General features: G+C 41.6%; 1 protein-coding gene across 1 annotated transcript; it reads right to left on the reverse strand.

Moving 5' to 3' along the window:
• Nucleotides 1-460: 460 nt before the first annotated feature.
• On the reverse strand, nt 461-18,908 carry LOC118420826. Its single transcript, XM_035827847.1, has 19 exons — nt 18,783-18,908; nt 17,022-17,135; nt 16,141-16,823; nt 15,470-15,675; nt 14,858-14,924; nt 14,529-14,661; nt 11,920-13,727; nt 10,562-10,820; nt 9,228-9,375; nt 7,984-8,965; nt 6,795-6,999; nt 6,066-6,249; nt 5,348-5,528; nt 4,987-5,072; nt 4,416-4,570; nt 3,169-3,370; nt 2,682-2,801; nt 2,063-2,243; nt 461-642 (listed from the first exon to the last, which is right to left on the reverse strand). The coding sequence occupies exons 2-19, from the start codon at nt 17,075-17,077 to the stop codon at nt 500-502; spliced, it is 5,799 nt and encodes a 1,932-aa protein (XP_035683740.1). The 5' UTR covers nt 17,078-17,135; nt 18,783-18,908; the 3' UTR covers nt 461-499.
• Nucleotides 18,909-18,937: the final 29 nt, after the last annotated feature.

The following is an 18,937-nucleotide window of genomic DNA, read 5'->3' on the forward strand; positions in this document are numbered from 1 at the left end:
GCCTTAAGTTAAGCTATAGAACTGTAGTTATATAGATGCCATACTTTGTACCTCGTACAATTGTTGTGCAATAAAATTATATATTCAAAAAGCAGAATACCATTCTATATTATCTTGCATTAGTTAGAATATGATTTTTGAATCCATATCCTCATTGCATTCTTAATACAAGAATAAAATTAATTCATAAGCTCATTTGTTGGGTCATCCATTCAACCATTCATTATTTGTTCCTTCATTCAGACATTCACACAGTTTTTGTGACCCCTCATCATTCGGCCAGGAGTGTACAAATGGTGTTTGCTGCTGCCTCTGTTTCCTCCTCATCTCCTGCCTCCATCAGTCAGACATTCACACAGTTAATACTGTGCACCCCCCTCCTCATCATTTGGCCAGGAGTGTACAAATGGTGTTTGCTGCTGCCTCTGTTTCCTCCTCATCTCCTGCCTCCATCAGTCAGACATTCACACAGTTAAAACTGTGTTCCCCCCCCCCCTCATCATTCGGCCAGGAGTGTACAGATGGTGTTTGCTGCTGCCTCTGTTTCCTCCTCATCCCCTTCCTCCATCAGTCTCTCCACCAGTGCTGCTGCTGACCTCTCCAGGAAACCTGCTCTGTTTGCAGCATTCCCACAAAGGGTGCCTATTGGTCAAAAATGGAAAATTCCATGTTAACTTTCACCTACCAATTACTAATTAACGGCATTTATAAAGAGAATATGAGGGATGCACTGCCGCACCACTGCCACTGCCGCACCACTGCCACTGACATAATCACCAAAGTCCAAAAATAAACGCGTTTTGAAGATTTGACAGGAGAAAGCAGAAGAAGAAAGAACTTCAAGAAACATTAAAAATACAATATATTTCACCATACCTGTGGTATGACTGAAATATAATTAGGAATACAATACATTTCACCATACCTGTGGTATGGCTGAAATATAAATACAATGTATTTCACCACTGCCGCACCACTGGCATCACACCGCGTGATGCCACTATGGCTAGTTGTAGTCGTTGGCTAATAATAAAGGGTTAATGCCCCGGCCCGAGGTGTATATGGTGAGATAATCCCTGGTCAGGTGCGATAACCACCGAATAAACCACCGAGTGAGCGTAGCGAACGAGGCGGTTTATGAGGTGGTTATTGCACCTGACCAGGGATTATCTCACCATATACACCGAGGATAAGACGGGGCATTAACGTTATTATCATATAGCCTACACAAACTGACCCAATTAAGCAACAAATTCCTTTATGATACATAACGTTACATCCTTTATTCAAGACTTCCAAGGCTTGACATAATGACAAATTCCCTTCTGCTGGGACACGTGTGCTGCTATTTAATCATAAGTTATAGTTGTACTTATTCAATAAATTTGAAGGAATGTGAACAGTAATAATGTTTGGATCAAGATCGGTTTCAAGGCTTTAAATACTAACAAAGATGTTGATTCATTATGTAGTACAAAGCATTCCTTTCTGCTGGGACAAGTGTGTTGCTATTTAATCCTAAGTTATAGTTGTACATGTTCAATAAATTTGAAGGAATGTGAACAGTAATAATGTTTGGATCAAGATCGGTTTCAAGGCTTTCAATACTAACAAAGATGTTGATTCATTATGTAGTACAAAGCATTCCTTTCTGCTGGGACACGTGTGCTGCTATTTAATCCTAAGTTATAGTTGTACATATTCAATAAATTTGAAGGAATGTGAAAAGTAATAATGTTTGGATCAAGGTCGGTTTCAAGGCTTTGAATACTAACAAAGATGTTGATTCATTATGTTACTTGTTAAATGCAGCTGGACCATCACAAGAGACTTGGTCCCCATGTAACTCTAACATGGACTGCACACTGTACAAGGCATTCCTTTCTGCTGACGCATGACGCCGTAACACGTGGATTCAGGCCAGGCAGGTGGGTATCGCTCCCCTGATTGGTCAGAATGAATCGACACCGGCACCGGTGTCGATTTGCATCGACACTGGTGTCGATGCCTTCTGATTGGTCCGCGGCGCCTGGCTATATGATAATATTCAATGATAACTTACCTATTCCCATGACAAGCTCCATGGCTGAGTACCCCTCTGCTGATCTGGATTCCTCCTGGAGAGCTTTGTCCAGTTTGTTGATGATGTGGTCCAGGATATCACTGTCTGCCTCAGGAGGCTCATCATCAGTCAGGTACGAGGTGGCCAGTAGTGCTGCAAGTCTGGTGCCCATGTCCTCAATCTGAAAACACATGCCATTAAAGACCCATGTTAGTTTATGCAACCTTTTCTTCAAAATTTCATGCTTTAACATTACATTCTCATTTTTAACATTATCCTTTACACTGTAGATTCTAGAGTACTTTCATAGTATAACAATCACATGTCCAAAAAGAGGTTTGGATTTTGAAAACAACCTTTTTTATGGATTATTCCAAAAGCACAAACACAAGGCCCATTTTTCATTGCAAAATTTGCCTGTAAGTAAAATTAACACGACCTTAATAGACTAAATTCACTGATAATGCATGGATTCAACTGTAAATTTGAAGAATTCCTGTCAACAGCTAGTAGTGTATTTTTTTATCTCAAAGCACTGGAATACATTAGCCAAATAAAAGTAGAAAAATATCTACTTGTATATGCCTTTATTTCATCACATTTACACATAGATACACACCTTCAGATAAGGTACGAGTAGTTTGCTGATATTTTGTTCCTTCAGTGCTGGTCTGACATCAGGCACTTTACTGCAGTTGTGGAGGGTGTGGATGGCATAGGTCACCAAACTGGAGCGGTTCTGCAACATGCAAGAGGATGACTGTCCATTTTGAACGTCTGTAGCATCCAAGTTTTCAGATGTTGCTAAAGTCTAGATCTGAAGCAAAACAGCTTTTAATGCTCATTTGTGCATTTAAAAATGCATTTTATAATGAAGCTTTAGGATCTAACAATTTGTAATATCCAAATATTTAGTTGATTGCATATGGGCAAAATACATAAAAGACCCAAGCAGTTAAAATGTTTCAAGTTGGTAATCACAAAACAAAGCTAAAGCATCAACTTAAACTAATTACTTCATAACATAACTGTGCAACTGGTTAATGATCAGGTTAGTTATAGTTCAAATATCCATGATTACTTTTAAAATCATAACAACAAAATACCTGGTCTTGTGGATATTGATCTTTAAAGTTCTCGAGCCATCCACACAGCACTTCTACCATCCCTGCAGTTACCAGCCGATGACACATGAGGGCGCTGCTGTCAGTCAGCCCCATACACAGCCCACCAATCATCATCAGACATTGGAATGGGACTTCACTGCCGATGACATCCTCATATGACTTTTCCATGAACTTGATGAGGCTACATGAAAATTGTAGCAATAAAAAGTCATCAAAGTAGCATTTGGCTTTTTGCAGGTCTTCAATGACTTTAGCTTAGACTATAATAAATGGGTAGGTTGTTTGGCCTGAAAAGGAGGGGATCTGGGTTCAAATTGTTGACAGTCTCCAATGTTGTGCCCTTGAGAAAGGCAATTAATTCCAATTTCCTCACTCCACCCAGGTGAAAATGAGTACCTAGCTTCAGTTAGAGTTGTCTAACCAATAGGACATTCAATGGAGGTCATATGTTTGAGGAGAGCCACACTCAGAGCATGTTAAAGAACCCACATACTTATCAAAAAGAGTAAGAATCTTTGGCCTGTTAGAATCTATCAAGCAGATGAAGTAAGTACACTGTCTTTGGTGCTGAACACCATCTATATACAGGCAAACATACCTATCCTTGGTGCTGAACACCATCTATATAAAACATACCTGTCCTTGGTGCTGAACACCATCTATATAAAACATACCTGTCCTTGGTGCTGAACACCATCTATACAAAACATACCTGTCCTTGGTGCTGAACACCATCTATATAAAACATACCTGTCCTTGGTGCTGAACACCATCTACATAAAACATACCTGTCCTTGGTGCTGAACACCATCTATATAAAACATACCTGTCCTTGGTGCTGAACACCATCTATACAAAACATACCTGTCCTTGGTGCTGAACACCATCTATATAAAACATACCTGTCCTTGGTGATGAACACCATCTATATAAAACATACCTGTCCTTGGTGCTGAACACCATCTATATAAAACATACCTGTCCTTGGTGATGAACACCATCTATATAAAACATACCTGTCCTTGGGGCTGAACACCATCTATACAAAACATACCTGTCCTTGGGGCTGAACACCATCTATATAAAACATACCTGTCCTTGGGGCTGAGCACCATCTATATAAAACATACCTGTCCTTGGTGCTGAACACCACCCATATACATATGTCAAAACATAATGCTAGCTGCTTTAAATTGTATTTCTCTGTGATGTAATAGATGACAAACCCATGGAATTGCTCTGCAGCTCCAATGTCTGCTAAGAAGTGGCCAAACAACTGTAGCTGAGGTTTAGACATGGTCCTCCTGGGCAGCATGAGGTCACTCCACATCAGGGGAGCTGCTCCGTTCAAGTCTTCAGCACTCCTCCAGGACCCTAGCATCTAACACAGCATAACAATATGTCAACATATTTATAATTATCGCATACGCTAACCTTGATAACTTAACAACCTATCAAAGTAAAATTAATGTAAAAATTTTTTATTTCTATTTATAATAGGTGGGCATATTTTTACGTAGGACCAAACATTTTCATCGTTTGTATAGATCATAGTAATGGTGATATTATTGCACCTTCTCCACTAAATAATATCCCAGTATTTTGATGATTTGAACACTGAACATTACATGTAAAAAATAATTTTCAGGATCAAACATTTTGAAGATCATTTATACTTATGATTTGAACTTGAAATGATATTGGTAATTACTCTTTCTGAAGAAACTTTTTCACACATAACACTCTTCTGAGTCAGAAATACATTTTGCAAATCAGAGTAAATGAAAGTCAGTTTACCTTTATGGTAGTAGCTGCTTTCTTCAAAGTTGGTCTCAGTCCCGGAAACTTCTCAAGCAAGCTTTTGGTCTCTGGTGATAGATCATCTAAGTGATAGGAAAGGAAATTCTAATTTCAATCTGTGAGCATCTCATTGAGAAGCAATCTCACATGTAAATGAAGGTTAGACATCCTAAGGTAATAAGATATGCCAAAAAGCAGTTATTTAAGCAACTGTCAGTGGATACAAAAGCAGTTACTCAAGCAACTGGATATCTCACAGTTTTGGAAAAAGATTAGTAAAAGAATATACATTTATTATCAACCTCTATCATTGTACTTCAGAAAAAAATGCTTATTATGATAATAACATTCAACCTACCAAAGATAGAGTCCTCTACCTCCTGGTTGGTGGACTGTAGTGTCCTCATCATCTCTGACAGGTACTTGACTTTGCTACCCTGGTCTCCCGTGGACTGATATGTGTCACTCTTGTATGCGGCAGCCAGAAATGTCTTAAACTCAGGGGATGCCTCTGACAACCCTTGGAAAATTTGGACAGCCTGTAATGAGAATGGAATTTGTTCATAAAACCAATTTCATGACAGACTATTTCTGGTTACACATCATTTCAAGCACTGTACATTGAACTCAATAAGAAAAAATTTCCATGATTAATTTCTTCCATTGTTTCTTGCCTTCTATGAAATTTCATCTGTCTAGTCAAGAATGTGTCAAAATGAATGTAAATGTCAATAATGATAAGTTAGAGCAGGTATCATGAATCAGACAAAATTTCAGGTCTCCTTGGACAGAAGGCTGAGTATACTGAAACTGACTCGAGGGACAATACAAGAAACACGATTATAATTCATGACTAGGGCTGGGTATCGGGACAGTATACCAGTACAAAATCAATTTGTCTTGCTGGACCAATCCAGAAAAAACGAAGCTGAAAAAAATGGACCAGATTCTCACTAGCCTTTCCTTCTGTACTTTTCAAAGTGAAGAATATCCTTAACATACAGCGTACTTACAAATCAATGAGATATAACGTTACATTGTATTGGCTGTAAAAAAACAAAGTGAGTAACAAGTACCTGTTGAAGATACAGGACAGCTAGCTGGTGGTCTCCAGCTGTCTGTAGTACCTTTGCTGTATGTAAGAGGGACAGCCCTACATCTACATTGGTGCTGTTCTCCCCATGCTGCTCTAGCCGTGTCTGTAAGGCCTGCTCGTGGAGAGTACGCTCCTTTCCTACATTTCCAAGTTCACTGTAGCACCTGTAGAAACAATGCATGGGTCAATGGTAAACTTGATACAAAAAATGAGGAAACTTGATTTTGGTCAATCACACCTTCAAAAATGCTCAGTCAATAACAATGCTCAATATTTACAGATCTTTACATTGATAATTTCCATTTGATATGATCCTAAATGCATTGGAAATCTGATCAATCAACTTCATAACTTGATATTAAACATTTGATTTATACAATGTATAATTACTAAGTGGCATCACCTGACAGTGCTTGATAATTTGCATGCACCTATCAGAGTGTGAATGTCTTACTGAAAAAGCTGAGATATTTTCTTCAGTAACAGATCCCTTTTCAACCGTTGCACAATTTGCATGTACAAATTGCCTACAGTTACGTAAGTGATATGAAATTAGGGAGTTTGATAAGGAAAACTGAGACATACCCAAACCAGTCTAATGCTGGTTACTTTGTGGCATGAATACTTTGGGCTTCTGTAATACTCACGCATGCACAAACAGGCACCTGCATATGCACGTGCACCCCCCCCCCCAAACACACACACACACCTAGCCAGGTTGAACTGCATCTTCCCTACATCCACATTTGGAGCTGATCTCATCTGTGACTGTGCAGTCAGGGCCTTTTCCCAGTACTCTGCTGCTTCCTTGTAGCTTTTCCCATCAAACAGAATCTGTGCAGCAGAATTCAGTCCCATGACCAGCTCTGGGCGGAGTGACACATCACCTGGTAGTAACTGTAGGGCATTGATGCCTGTGAATAACAAGATAAGTAAAGATGTAAAAAATACGGTTATTAATAAAAATGTTTGAGAGCCTTCTCAAAATTGCTTTCATCCAGACTTTGATCTCATCCTTACCGTGTTTGTTTTCATGCTCATACATTTGTACATTGTGTGGAAGATTGCATACATGTAATTGTATCAAATATAATGGAAAATGTTATCCAAACCTTAAAGGTCTACTATGCAGTTATTTGCGCTTCAAACTGAAAACAAAAAATCCATTTTCCGGCCGTTTCTTTATATAGTTAGTTGAATCAAGCCTACCACGTTACGGAACACTATTCAAGGCATGTCAGCAGTCGATATTTTCTCTGTGCGAGCGCATTTGAAAACCTGGGAATCTGCACGCCCGCGCTGGGTTTCAGCCATTTTGTTTCTTCACCGACGAAATCCGAGTAGTCCCAAGTCTGCCCGAGCCTACCAAGTCATGACGTCACGCACCCGGAACTCACCGGAGATTCTCGAACAATAACCGTTGATGATTGATTCTTGTTTGAATTCTCACCAGTGCCTAACTCGGGGGGTCAACAAGTTACAGCGCGCGTAGGACGAAATGTTTGTAGGCTAATTCTCTATGTTGCAAACGTGAAATAATGACACAAAAGTGTCAAAAAGTGTCAAAAAATAGTATTAAATCTGAGATTTCTTAGTTCTAGAATATTTCAAATTTGAGCGCAAATAACTGCGTAGTAGACTTGTGCTAAAACACAAATTCACAGACTCATCCATGGGGTATAAAGCATAAATCTTAAAGCTTCTTATATCACATGACATCAACCTAATAGATTTATTGAAGACATAGTAATCATCTGCAGGGACCATGTTGGTGAATAATTTGACTACAGTAGCAGCATGTTGTTGTGCTTAAGAGATGTACACTGTAACATGGGAATGCAAATGATGCCACATGAAAATTCTCTACAAGTATAACAGTCATATAAAAAGAGTCTCACCTTGCACATAGTTTGCCAAGGCTTTGACATTATTCCCTTGGAGAAGACAGACTTTTGCCAGGTTGAAGAAAGCCTGATGTGCTGCAGGATTACATGGAGACAGCTGATAGATCTTCACTGCTTCTTCAAAATACGCCATGGCACATGTGGTGTCACCTGCACTAGTGCATGCTGACGCAAGATTATTCAAAGCCACGGCCACATTGGGGTGTTCGTTCCCAAACAGTTGTCTCCAAACTTCCAATGCTCTTTGGTAGAGTTGCATGGCAGAGTCAAACTCTTTTAACTCATCATGTGCAAAAGCAATGTTGTTGAGACAAGTGGCAATATCTGGGTGAGGGGTGTCAATGCCATGGAATTCCTCTAACATTTTCAGGGCCTTTTGGAGAAGTTTGATACCGTCATGGCTTCTCTTAAGGTTTACATACTGATTTCCGATGCCAATCAAACCTTGCGCAATGTCAGGATGCTGTGCTCCTTTTCCATGCACACCTTCATAGATGTCAAAAGACTGTCTGAACAGGTCTAGGGAGGTTTCATGCTCTCCAAGAGCCTTGTAGGTATTTGCCAGGTTGTTAAGAGTCAGGCCTATGGAAACATTGGGTTTTCCTTTGTACAGGTCCTGTTTCATCTCAAGTGCCTCCCTGTGGTGTTTCAGACTTTTGTGGTAGTCTCCTTTTTCGAAGAAAATGATGCCCAGATTGTCAAGAGTACCTGCTATTGACGGGTGATTCCTGTTGCCATAGCTACCACAGAACTTCTTCAAGGCCTTCTCAAAACATGTGGCAGCCATTTCAACGTTCCCAAGCTTTCCCATCAGGATGCCCATGTTACTCAGGGATGCGCCAATGTCAGGGTGAGGGGAGTCTTCTCCGTAGATAGCCACCCGCATTTGGAGCGAGCGTGTAAGATATTCCAAAGCCTTGGGAATGTTTCCCATGTCCTTGTAGTTGAGGCCCATGTTGTTCCATATCAGGGCTACCTAGAAAAAAAAGTAGTCTCATTTAACCCTTTTCTACTGGAACCAAGCAGTTTACAGTTGAAGAGTCTAAATGTATGGTCATCTTTTCACTCAGGTAATGAAAGAGAACCACTTTCAAATTCTGGAATACCACATTCAAATGCTTGCATTGCAATGTAATAATTCATAATACTGGTACAATTTGTTTCAGTCAAGTAAATGTGAGGTGATATCCTTAATTAGTTGAAGACTTTAAAGTAGATTCTGAATAATTGAGACATACCTGTGGATGTGGTGTGCCCTCCCCAAACATATCTTCTGACATCTTGTCTGCACGTTGAAGGTACTGCAGGGCTGTTTTGTGGTCCAACATTGCACCATGTACACAGCCCAGATTACACAAAGTCATGCCCACTAAAGGATGGGGGCCTCTGAAGGGTAGCAAAGAAACAAACATGTGAGTTACAGCCATGACATAACTTCAATCAATTGGGGTTAAGTAAAGGATGGGGGCCTCTAGGGTGCAGCAAAGAAACATGCATAGAGTTATACAATATCTTATATTGATAAATACAAACAAACAAGCCATAACATGGCTTCAATCAATTAGGGTTAAGTAAATTTACCATTGAAATAATTGTGCAATTGGCTTTTTTGAGCATGTATTTACTTATTAGTGTTGTCTCAGATTAGGTAAATACATGTAATGATATTAAAATTCTGCATTACACCTATCCATGGTGCTGAATTACACTGTCACTGCCATCCCTGTCCCTGGTGCTGAATGACATTCACACTGACACTGCCATCCCTGTCCCTGGCGCTGTATGACATTCACAATGCCACTGTCATCCCTGTCCCTGGTGCTAAATGACATTCACACTGACACTGTCATCCCTGTCCCTGGTGCTGAATGACATTCACACTGACACTGTCATTCCTGGCCCTGGAGTTGAAAGACAACCACACTGACACTGCCAATGGCATCACTGTCCCTGGTGCTGAATGACATTCACACTGACACTGCCATCCTTGTCCCTGGTGCTAAATGACATTCACACTGACACTGCCATCCTTGTCCCTGGTGCTGAATGACATTCACACTGACACTGTCATTCCTGGCCCTGGAGTTGAAAGACAACCACACTGACACCCTGTCCCTGGTGCTGAATGACACTCACACTGACACTGCCATCCCTGTCCCTGGTGCTGAATGGCATTTACACTGACACTGTCATCCCTGTCCCTGGTTCTGAATGACATTCACACTGACACTGTCATCCCTGTCCCTGGTTCTGAATGACATTTACACTGACACTGCCATCCCTGTCCCTGGTGCTGAATGGCATTCATACTAACACTGCCATCCCTGTCCCTGGTGCTGAATGACATTTACACTAACACTGCCATCCCTGTCCCTGGTGCTGAATGACACTCACACTAACACTGCCATCCCTGTCCCTGGTGCTGAATGACACTCACACTGACACTGCCATCCCTGTCCCTGGTGCTGAATGACATTCACACTAACACTGCTATCCCTGTCCCTGGTGCTGAATGACACCATTGATGGCACTCGGTGACAGTCAAACTTACTAATATAAGCATTTATTTCACCTGAATATGGATTGTTCCATTTCCAGGACTTTCTCAAATAGCTCCAGTGCTGATGCCCAGTCTTTCTTGTCCATGTAAACTGCCCCAAGTGTCTGCATGGGAATAATGATGCTTGGGTGCAGTTTATTGACCTTGTGAAGGTTTGTTGCCATGGCTATTGCTTCTTTTGTGTACTGAGTGGCCTTGTCAATGTTGCCCAGTTTCAAGTGAGTGTATCCCAGGTTGGAAATGGAACTGACCATCTCGGGAGCTTCTCTCCCTGTGCCACAAAGAAAGAATCTTATTAGTGGATAATACCACACAATCAATTTTTTTGTCTAGAAAAACAAAACATTAAAGCTTCTTACCAATAGTTAGAATATATGAGTAAATATCATTTTGGGTTGGAAGTTCGCCTTTTACAGAAAAGTTGCTTCAATGTATTGTCTAATTCTAGGTCAAAAGTCATTAACATGCATTGGCATAATACCGGTCATAAGCCTTATACCGGTCGATTAAAAATAGTGGAACTTAAAGAGATCTACACATGCAACAATAGTTATTTCTGAGGTATGCACACTTCAGACATCTAGGTGTCCAATACATAATTTACAAAGCATCGATAACAATGCATTCGAAGACAACAAGGCCAAAAGTTTTCAGGTCATTTTCGGGGCAGGCGAGCTCGTCGTGGGACAAACACACTGTCACGTTCATCGCTAGATTTGTAGATAATAATCACATGTGCTCACGGCACAAGACGAGCATGATTCAACAGCAATCTTGAATTTCTTTTGGTGACCTACAACTCGTGTAAAAGTGTGAGGAACCGTTGCATAACAGCCCGCATCTACGGCTGAATGGGTCAAATGGAATGTACGCCGCCATTTTCCCGCCATTTTTAATGCTACGGCCAGCAGTAAAGTTTTACGTCATAGCGGTTGTGACGCACCAAAATTAAATGAAAATTCTTGTCATTATACGCCCATTTTCTCATGACTTTTTGTATGCTCATGCAGATTTTTGTTTTGTGCAACTACTAACAGGAAAGAAAGGGACAACAGAGGATGAATAAAGGTACATAGCGGCAGTTAATTGTGCCGTGTTTCGTTCGACCGGTATAGTGCACCCCCTTCCAACCACGCGCCCGTTCTCCGTGCAATTCCGCGGTGTGTTCCAATTACGATATTATGTTTTTAGCAGGACCAGAGAGACAAAATAATTTACACAGAAGAAGTGGCAAAGGTAAGCTGTAACAGCAACATGTAACTGGAGAAAATGATGCGTTGATCATTTGCCAAATTAGCATTGCTTGAGAAATTGCAGTAAACCGACCGGTATTATGCCAATGGATGTTAAAGCAACTTGACAAAACCTGCCTTTAAAAACGGCTTGTCTCATCTGCAAGGCCTTTTCCATCATCTCCAGTCCCTCCTCACTCCTCCCTGCTTGGAGAAGAGAACTGCCGAGGTCATTGTATGCCCCTGCAACTTTCAGGTTATCATCACTTCCATAGACATGCAGGAACATGTCTAAGGACTCACGGTGATACTTTTCTGAATCCTGTAGGTGACCAAAGTCATCCAAACAGTTGGCAATACTGCCTAGGACACTTGCAATCTCATCTGTCTTTCCCTCTGTTCCGTAGAGAATATGAAATATCTCAAGCGCCTGGAAGTATTTGGAGACACAGTCGAGATTCGACCACTGGGACTGCTTATCTAGATTAGCTAGGGCAGTCAGCTGTGCAGCTATACTAGGGTGAGCAACGTTCTCTCCCACAACAGATTTGAACATTCTTAAAGACTCTTGAAAACATCTTCTTGCCTCCTTAAAGTTTGCCATCTCACGATGGATGCTCCCCATGCCAGAGAGATAGGTTGCAGTTTCAGAATGAGCTCTGTGCAGGCCATACATCTTCTGGGCTGCTTCTAATGCTTGGCTTTCCAGATCCAGTGCAGTATTGTAGTCACCCATGTCCTTGTATACTGAAGCCATGCCATGCAGAGTATGCGCAATGAATTCACAATCTGAATCATCTTTTTCAGACAAACATTTTCTTAGCTTGAGGGCTTCTCCATAAGCTTCAAGGGCCTGATCAAACCTGTCAAACATGTGATTAATGTGTCCGAGAGCATGCAGAGCTGTAGCTATGTACTCACTGTCACCTTTAGAATCATTTCTCCACAGTGCCAGGGCTTGCTGGTAATGTTCCATAGCCTTGTGCTGGTCCCCCTTACCTCTGTAGGCATTTCCAAGGTTGTAATGACAGACCCCCAGATGATGTGTCATGTCAAGAGCTGAGTAACTTGTCTCAACTTGTTGAATGTCTTCCTCAAGAAGGGCAATAGCTTCCTCGTACTGTGACAGACGCAGAAGGATAAGAGACCTAGTTCTTGCACTAGTGTCCAGCAAACAACCCTCCATCAAGCTTTCTGCTGTCACATCCTTATCTTCACTTTCAGTCTTCTTCAAGATAGCAGACATCATTTCTTCAAGGGGGAGGACGGTCTGGTAGAAACGTACAAGAACACTTTTAGGCAAGACATCGGTAAGTTCACGAACCACACGACTACAGGTTTCTTTCGTTCTCAGCTTGTCTATCCGTTTCAAGGGAGTGATGTCATCACTTTGGCTGTCGTTAGAGAGATAGGTACGGAGTCGTAGCTCTGTTGCAATGCTGACTGCTACCTTCAGATTCTGCGATGCCACCTTGGTGAGAAGATGCTTGTCAACCATCTCCTCAATGATGTCCCAGGCTGTCTTTGCCTCCAGTGCATAGAAAAGTCCCAAACCGCTGACAACCATACTGGGGAGACGATAGATTTCCTTCTTCACCTGGAAAAGCTTTCCGTCTTCATCCTCTTTCAAGGTAGTCTTGAAAGACTGGAGAATTTCCTTCAAAAAGGTCATGGCTCTTTCACAACCTAACGTCTGAACCTCTGCCTCTGAAGCTTGGGATTCTACATTTGCAGATTCTTCTTTATTGGGTTTGATCCCTGGCGCTGGCTTGTGGCATGCTGAAGGATTCTTGGTGTTCAGGGTTTGCTGTACTAACTGTTCATACTCTTCAACCAGCTTCTTGTCCCCGGCTACGTGTGCCACAGTTCGCAGCACTTCGTCTACATGGAAGCCGTATGTTTCAGCAGAGACTGTGGTTTGCAGAATTGCCATGTTGGTTGGAGTCCTGAAAATGTAAAAAAAAGGAGTGATGGAGCAAAGCATAGATTAGAGCATCACTTTGTGCAAGGCTGGCCCTAACTGATGTACATTCTGTACATGTTTTTAAGATAAGATCACAGTTCTGTTGAGCCCTAAGGTGATGGAAACACCAATAGTGATGCAATTAGTTTCTCTATCAACTGAGAGCTTTGTGCCTTAAGACAAGAAAATTCATCACTTTACTTCCAACTTGTGATTCCTTCTGGTAGTTAATCAAATCAAACATTGATTATTATTCTTCACAGTCAGAACATGGCATCTGGTTTGGAAGCTTGTAATGAGGGTGACAAAAAACATACTTTGGAGAAATAATTGCATAATACTTGCTTTACATGATTCCCCAACAACAATGTTGTTTGCAGGCTACAGTGCTAGCTTCCAAATTGGTTTCAGTATTCATTGTGACAGAGCAATTATCAACCTTTATTATAATAATTGGATGCAGCTGCCAAGAGCTCAAGAAAGGTAGACGTATGATTTTTTCATTGCCAAATGCAAGCCAATAAATAAATAGAATTTTTGATAGTTCAATACCATAAGAAGGGTGCAAATTTGGTCCAAATGCCACAATACTTTCATTGAATAACAATATCATTGTTGAAGATAACAAAGAAACATGCACATTTACCAATCTATACAGAACTTAAACGGAATCTATCTCACTACTTGGATGTCTAACCCTCATCAACACATAATCAGAACATTTTTTGTCTCATAAGCACTTTAAACACCAGCTTCTCATTGATGTAGAATAATTATAATATACCTGATTAGCTCAAGAGCTGGTTTGCCACAGTATTCTGGCCGACCAAGTGGAGTTTTGGAAGCCCCCGGCATGGCACCATCAAAGGCAAAGCCTCTGGGTCCAGTGTCGTAGAACCAGTCACTTTCAGGGCCATCTGGAAATGAAATATCACATTCTACTATATGATTTTGCTTATTGCTTTAGGGCATTAGGGGATCAACAAGTACAGCATACAGGATTTGATTTTCATTTCAGTACCATTTCTGATTTGTAAATGATTTCTCAATGCTGATGAGTAACACTTTAGAAGGTAATTTAAATTAATTATGATTATTTATATTCAGCCTTACCTGAATAAAAGTCATTCAAAGATTTTATGGCAACTGCTGGGAGAATAGTTTCACCAAGGTCTATCACCTGAAGTAAGAAAAAATAAAAATTTACAAATACAGTCAAGTGATGGTTTCTAAGAGGACCACCTGGCTAATGTGACCAGTTTCTGGTGGTCCATTAATATTAGGTAATTTTCCAATTGACACAAACACTAAGATTGTAAGAATCCTGTGCTATGCCTCTTATCTGTCCACATACATGTAGACCAGATTTTTGTTTCAATTTGGCAGTGTTGACTGTATGAAACCATACGAGAAGTTCATACAGTTCAACATTAAAATCAATTTAAGGTTATCAGATGCTAAAGCATTTGCCTACACCATGAATAAATATCTACCTTTTTGATATAACTAGCAGTCTACTACAATAGATATGAAATCTGGCCATGTTTAGCTTAAGTGTCACTGTCTATATGCACCACCTGAGATAGAAAAACAACTGTTGTAGCAGACACAAGCTCAAGGTTGGTACATTGGCATCCATTCAGAAACATAGCTATTGAATAACTCTATGAATTAACACATGATATCAATAGGACAAACTTCTTCACAGTAAGACTGTCAGGTAACCTTCAGATGAAGAAGTCTTGTCAGGTTTCTGAAGTACTGACGGTTCTCCTTGCTGTCTCCTCCCTCCTCCAGCAAGATGGCGAACTCAAAGTCAGAGTAAGGTGTGGTCTCTTCCCGGGCCAGGGAACCCAGGCCAATGATGGCGTACTTGCATGGAGGCTCTCCTAAGTCTTGAACTGATGCTTCCACCATCGACCGGATAAGACCTTCACACAATACAGAAACCTCAGTTTTACTTTGTAGTATTGGTAATGTGACTGCATTAATTACAATTACATTCTCACATTAAGTTACGCAATTGCTTGTACTTATCAAGGCTTGAATATAAGACTAAATCTATTACTTATACATGAAGTTTGATCAATTCAACCATTTAGGGATGGACTGAAAAAGGCATTAGAAGATGGGAGAGAAAATGATGATTTTGAAGTACTGTAACAATTTTTTGGGCAATTTTCTTTGTTTATGCAGTGCAATGCTTTTATACCTCTTACTCAAACTTCTTCAATTCGTATCAAAATGATAAAGTAAGTTTTTTTCTTCTTTTTGCTATTTCCACAACTCAGCCCTCTTGATTGTTAAAGTCCCTTAATTGTGTTTGAGTTCTAACCATACTGGGATAGAACCATATGCTGATAAATTAATGTAACTTGAAGTTGTCTGCATCATACCTGAGATGTCAGCAGCAATCTGTCTGTAGATACTCCTGATAGCCTCAGCTCTGTCAAGTTCATGCTCTGTGTCATAGCGGATGGCGTCAAGTTCATCAAGCTTCTTTTGACATTCTTCACGGATTTGTAGCAGTTTTGTCTTGGGGTCAACATCCATGGGACCGGCATGTGTCTCTTTCCATCCTCCCACAAGATTCTGAAGAAAGAGCTTTTCAAGGTTCCTTATGCTGGTCCGTATTTCTTTAATCTCCTCGTCTTGTTTTGATCGCACAATAGCAGAATTGTAGAGAGCAACAGCATTTACTGTCCATGTGCCCATCTGTTCTAAGTCAGCTAAACTTCGTTCTTGGAAGTTCGTATCTTTTGTTTGCTTTCCTTCATTCTCTGTGCAATTTTGCCTGCTCTCATCTTGCTTCACACTTACCGTTTTCTCTGACGCAGAGATTGGGTTAACTGCGGGTGTTAGATTCTCCTTTGAATTCTCTTTGGCTGGTGAGAAAAAAGCATTGTTGACTCGAGCATAGAACACATTGCCCAGGGCACGAAGGGCAGCAACCGTCTGAGGGTGGGAAAACTGATGATGGACGAGTTTAAGGGCCGAGGCGAAGTTTCTCTCAGCTCGGTCAAATTCCCCCTCAGTTAGAGCAGTTTGCCCTGCTTCGAAGTGGTCTTCATAGGTGGGACTGTTGTGAAAGTAACAATACAGTTTAATAGGAAACAGGACGACTTTGATACAGGCCTATATAGGCATTGATTAAGAAGATGATACTTTTATCCCAGGTCATTAACCCCATGTACCTCATAGAATGATGTACTGATGACTTTGATCTCAGAAATATGGAATATTCAACATGAGGCAAAATGTTACGTCAGTCACTTACTTGTATTTTTCCCCACACTGGCTCACCACGCCGAGAGCTTGAGGCTCTCCGGCCATTCTCAGGCCTGGAACTTGTCTCCTCTTGGCAGAATTTACAGGCAGAAGTACTGAGATTCTGTGAACATTTAAATCAAACATACAATGATGTAATTTATCTCAACCTTTCATATGACAAATTTTACTAAAGTAAGTTTGCAACTAGAAAAAATCTGGAAATATCCAATCCTATGTGTACTTGAAATAGGAGAAGCCCTTACCGGTGTTAAGTCCCACCCCTATCTTGGAGTACAACTGTCCGACGATTTGCGGTGGGACACCCATATCAACCACGCCACTAGCAAAGCTGGTAAGGTCCTAGGAGTCATTCGGCGCAACTTGACCCATTGTCCATCTAGGGTCAAGGCCACTTGTTACAAAGCGCTGGTACGGCCTCACTTGGAATATAGTGCCATCGTCTGGGACCCGTACACCAACAATGGGATACAGGCGGTGGAGGCCGTCCAGCGCAGGGCAGCCCGAGTGACCCTAAATGACTACCGGCAGACTAGCAGCGTGACACAAATGCTTTCAGACCTGCAGTGGCGCCCTCTCTCCGAAAGGAGGAGGAACGCCCGCCTCACCTTTTTCTATAAAGTAGTCAACAATAATATTAACATAGACGCCAGCAATATTCTGAAGCCTGCCCAAGGGCGCACCCGGGGTAGTCACGACTTCAAATATCAACACATATTTGCACGCACCGATATCTACAAACATTCTTTTTTCCCACGCACAATTCCCGAGTGGAATGCCCTGCCTGGCACGGTTGTAAGCGCTCCCAACGTTGAGCACTTCCGTGCCAGGCAGGCGGCCTGCCCGCCCTAACCCGGGAGCCTCAGCTCCCCCCCCTACTTTTGCCCCTCGCGGGGTCATTTGGGGGTATCCTATGCAGATGCAGATGCAGAAATAGATGTGAAATAAATATACTATGGATCAAATATACCCTGGGAGCCAGCCAGGATCGGGCAGCTAGGACAGTTTATTCGGTGGCCCAAGACAGTCGGGCCCGCCCGATCTCCTATTAGCGCCCCCGGGAGTTTATGAGGTCCACCTGCCCAGCCCTTATCCAAGGGACATTGTTTAGGGTAGCGATAACTCCTTCAGGCTTTATTAATAAACTCCCCGGTGCGCTTACGTGAGATCGGCGGGCTGACTGCCTTGGCTCCCCGAACAAAACTCGCTAGCTAACCCGGTCCTGGCTGGCGCCCAGGGTAGGTCAAATAATGAGGAATCTCTCTTTCTAATAAAGGTTAGGGTAATGTCTTATTGACTGACTGCCAAAAGTGAAGAAAAACATTCCTTGTTGACAGAATATAAGCCTCTGTCAACAGCTAAAAAAATCCTTATGTTATGGGGGAAATTTCTGTGTGGAACTCCGAATACGTCATCTGCTCTGCTGTTCCTCAGGCAGTCATAATTTTCTGGAGAGAAAACATCACTGAGCTTCTATTGGCACGTAATTGCAAGTCGCTCACATGCCAACTACACCCACGTATACCTTCAGAAGCATTTGACAGACTTCCGACCGATCACCCACGTCGACAAGCATGCATACCTATCCGCTGCAGGCCTGCCTTGACTAATAGTAATTGCCCCTCCCCATTTAGGCCTAGCCGCCCTCATGGATTTCTGCCAGGGCCCGGGGTCCCGCAAACATAATTTTTACATCAACTTCCAAATTCCTAGTCCCCAGAAAGCGAAAGAAGAATGAAAATACTTCTACCTTTAGTACAATAACACATGGAGTCATAAACTTGTATCACAGCGGCCAAGATAGACTCGCAGCTCTGAAAAGTTCGCGATTCCAGGACAGACGTGACCGTAACAAAAAGTTCCTAGCAACTTCCGGGTTCAGTGGCAGGTCAAAAGTTAGGTAGA

This window comes from Branchiostoma floridae, chromosome 8 (assembly GCF_000003815.2).
Source record: "Branchiostoma floridae strain S238N-H82 chromosome 8, Bfl_VNyyK, whole genome shotgun sequence".
Lineage (NCBI taxonomy): Eukaryota > Metazoa > Chordata > Leptocardii > Amphioxiformes > Branchiostomatidae > Branchiostoma > Branchiostoma floridae.